The 2334-nt window shown below is 38.3% G+C and overlaps 1 protein-coding gene across 1 annotated transcript in view; it reads left to right on the forward strand.

Moving 5' to 3' along the window:
• Positions 1-1684: 1684 nt before the first annotated feature.
• The window catches only part of LOTGIDRAFT_176406 (hypothetical protein), a gene marked incomplete at both ends in the record, with an annotated part of 6706 nt that continues 6056 nt past the window's right edge, over positions 1685-2334 (forward strand). Inside the window, one exon of the mRNA XM_009048383.1 lies at positions 1685-2105. Within this exon, the coding sequence (XP_009046631.1) occupies positions 1685-2105 (421 nt within the window). The remainder of the gene's footprint in view (positions 2106-2334) is intronic.

Raw genomic sequence — 2334 nt, forward strand, 5'->3', positions numbered from 1 at the left:
TTCGAATTACCATCATCGTCTGTAAAGAAGAAGGGGGACATAGCTCATTAATGTTTGATAATATTATTATACGCACAGTTGTAGTGGACTAGTGTCAGAATGGTCCCGCACTGAATATAGATCAATTAATCTAATTATTGAAAGGTAAACGAGCACTGTGTGAACTATAGAAATTGGGTTAACGATTGTTAAGCATGTTCACATATATCAGAAACCTCCCACCTATATCAGCCACAAGTATTGAAACAGGGGCTCAGAATAACAGGCTCGTAGCTAGCCCGTTTTGATTTGTTCGGACAAGTAATATATCTGGAGGGGCAATAGAGTATGGTGTTTAGCTGCAGTAATGAAATTGGTCGGTTGTTAGAATTATTTTAGGAGGGCAACCCCCCAATCCCCCACCTCCCACATCCAAATGCAAGGAAATTGTAGAATTACTTATGGTCTTGATGTTATGTAAAACGCATCAATGTAAATAAGCCGGCTTAGTTCTTGTTATAGCAATCACAAATTTTGGGATAATTTTAGCAATACAAAAAAAACACACAAAAACTCTTAAGACATTTATTGGGCTATTGTTTTTTGAAATTTAAGAATTACCTGTCGTCTTGTTGAAATGTAATACACATGAAATATGAATACGTTGGCCATGTTTTCTTGTGATTATACAATAACAAATTTCTAGGTAATTTTAGAATGCAGCTTGTATAGCCAAACAATAACTAATCACTTTATAACTATTCCTCTTTAATCTCTATTACATCTGATATTTATAGATTCTCTATATGTCTTGGCTTACAGATGGGACAGAACACTAAGGTCATGACAATGTGACGCAGACTGTGTAAATGAAAGATGAAAATATAAAACCGATAGACTATTAATTGTAGCTGCCTAAGGAAAATCCCCTTCAGTGCAGACAATATGGTCTCTCTAGTATGAGCTGTAACGTTCCCTCGATCTCCCAATGGTGGTAATTGTCTCAACAAGGTTGTATATATCTACAAGCATTCAATACAGTCATTAATAATGAATTATAAAACCTACGAAACATGGTATGGAACTTTAGGTCTATCTGCAACAGAAACTCCGTCCAAACTAATTTCACCTGTGGAACAATACATGATAGGTGCAACAGGCAGACCACCATCCAAAGTCCTTACTGATCCTAAAGGTGTAGTGTACTCGATTCCATGCAACTGTGGTGCCGTCTCTATTGGAGAAAACTCCGCACCATCTCAGTCCAGACTAAAGAGAATGAAGCAGAAAACATTTCATTTCAGCTGTTCCAGAACATCTCATCAAATTCCCCAACCACCATATCCTCTGGAACGAAAAGTCCATCGTTGCCAAAAATTTGACTGAAAACAAGCTAAGAAGAATCCGTGAAGCATTAGAAATAAACCGCCGTTTCCCCGAATTAAACCGTGATACTGGACATTACTGGCTTCATTAACTTATTTTATCCTCCTTAAATTAATCTGTTAACACTCTTTTTCATCTATTAATCCTTTGTCTGTTTGTAACCACACCACTGACCCCTGTATTTCATCATTGTTTCATTTATCATTATTGGATTAGCTTCATTGTTGTTCTGTTATTATCTACTTTACTACTACATGGCTTCCCCGTTTTCGCTACATATTCCCATGTTTACTCTCATCTTATTTCCGAAATAAGAAGAATGATCCACAACTACCAAACCAACAACAACCAGAAGATTGAATTAGTATGGGTTCCATCGCACGTCTCCATTCCTGGCAATGATCAAGCAGACCGTTGTGCCAAAGAAAGTCTGAGTCTGGAGGATATCGAGCCTGTAGAATACTCCTATTCGGAGTTCTGCAGTATCGTATCTTCTAGGATCAACCAGAAATGGTCTGACATGTTACGGAACCTCGACACCGCAAGATACCAGATTGATCCGAAGATACCAAACCAAACCAAACCAAACCATCTATGTGTAGCCATCTGCAAAGTGGCAACCAGACTCCGGACCAACAACGTACTACGAGACCATCAGTTCAACGCCATTAAATGTCGCTGCGGCCACGTTGCCACAAGGTCGCATATCCTCATTCAATGCACTGAACTGAAACCCGCTCGTAAGCCACTACTAGAGTACCTGGACACCAACGGCATACCACTAACCATACAGAATGTTTTGGCTCCACCCACGGACCACTGGTATACGATAATGGAACTAGTCTTCCATTTTATAACCAAATCTGTCTTGAACAGATAGGCTAAGTTTTTTTTTTAATCAAAGTTTCTTAACACTTTTTAATTATATCCAATCAATTTAACAAGTTTCATTGCAGAAACATTAGAGAA

The sequence above is a fragment of the Lottia gigantea genome (genome assembly GCF_000327385.1).
Source record: "Lottia gigantea unplaced genomic scaffold LOTGIsca_1209, whole genome shotgun sequence".
NCBI lineage: Eukaryota > Metazoa > Mollusca > Gastropoda > Lottiidae > Lottia > Lottia gigantea.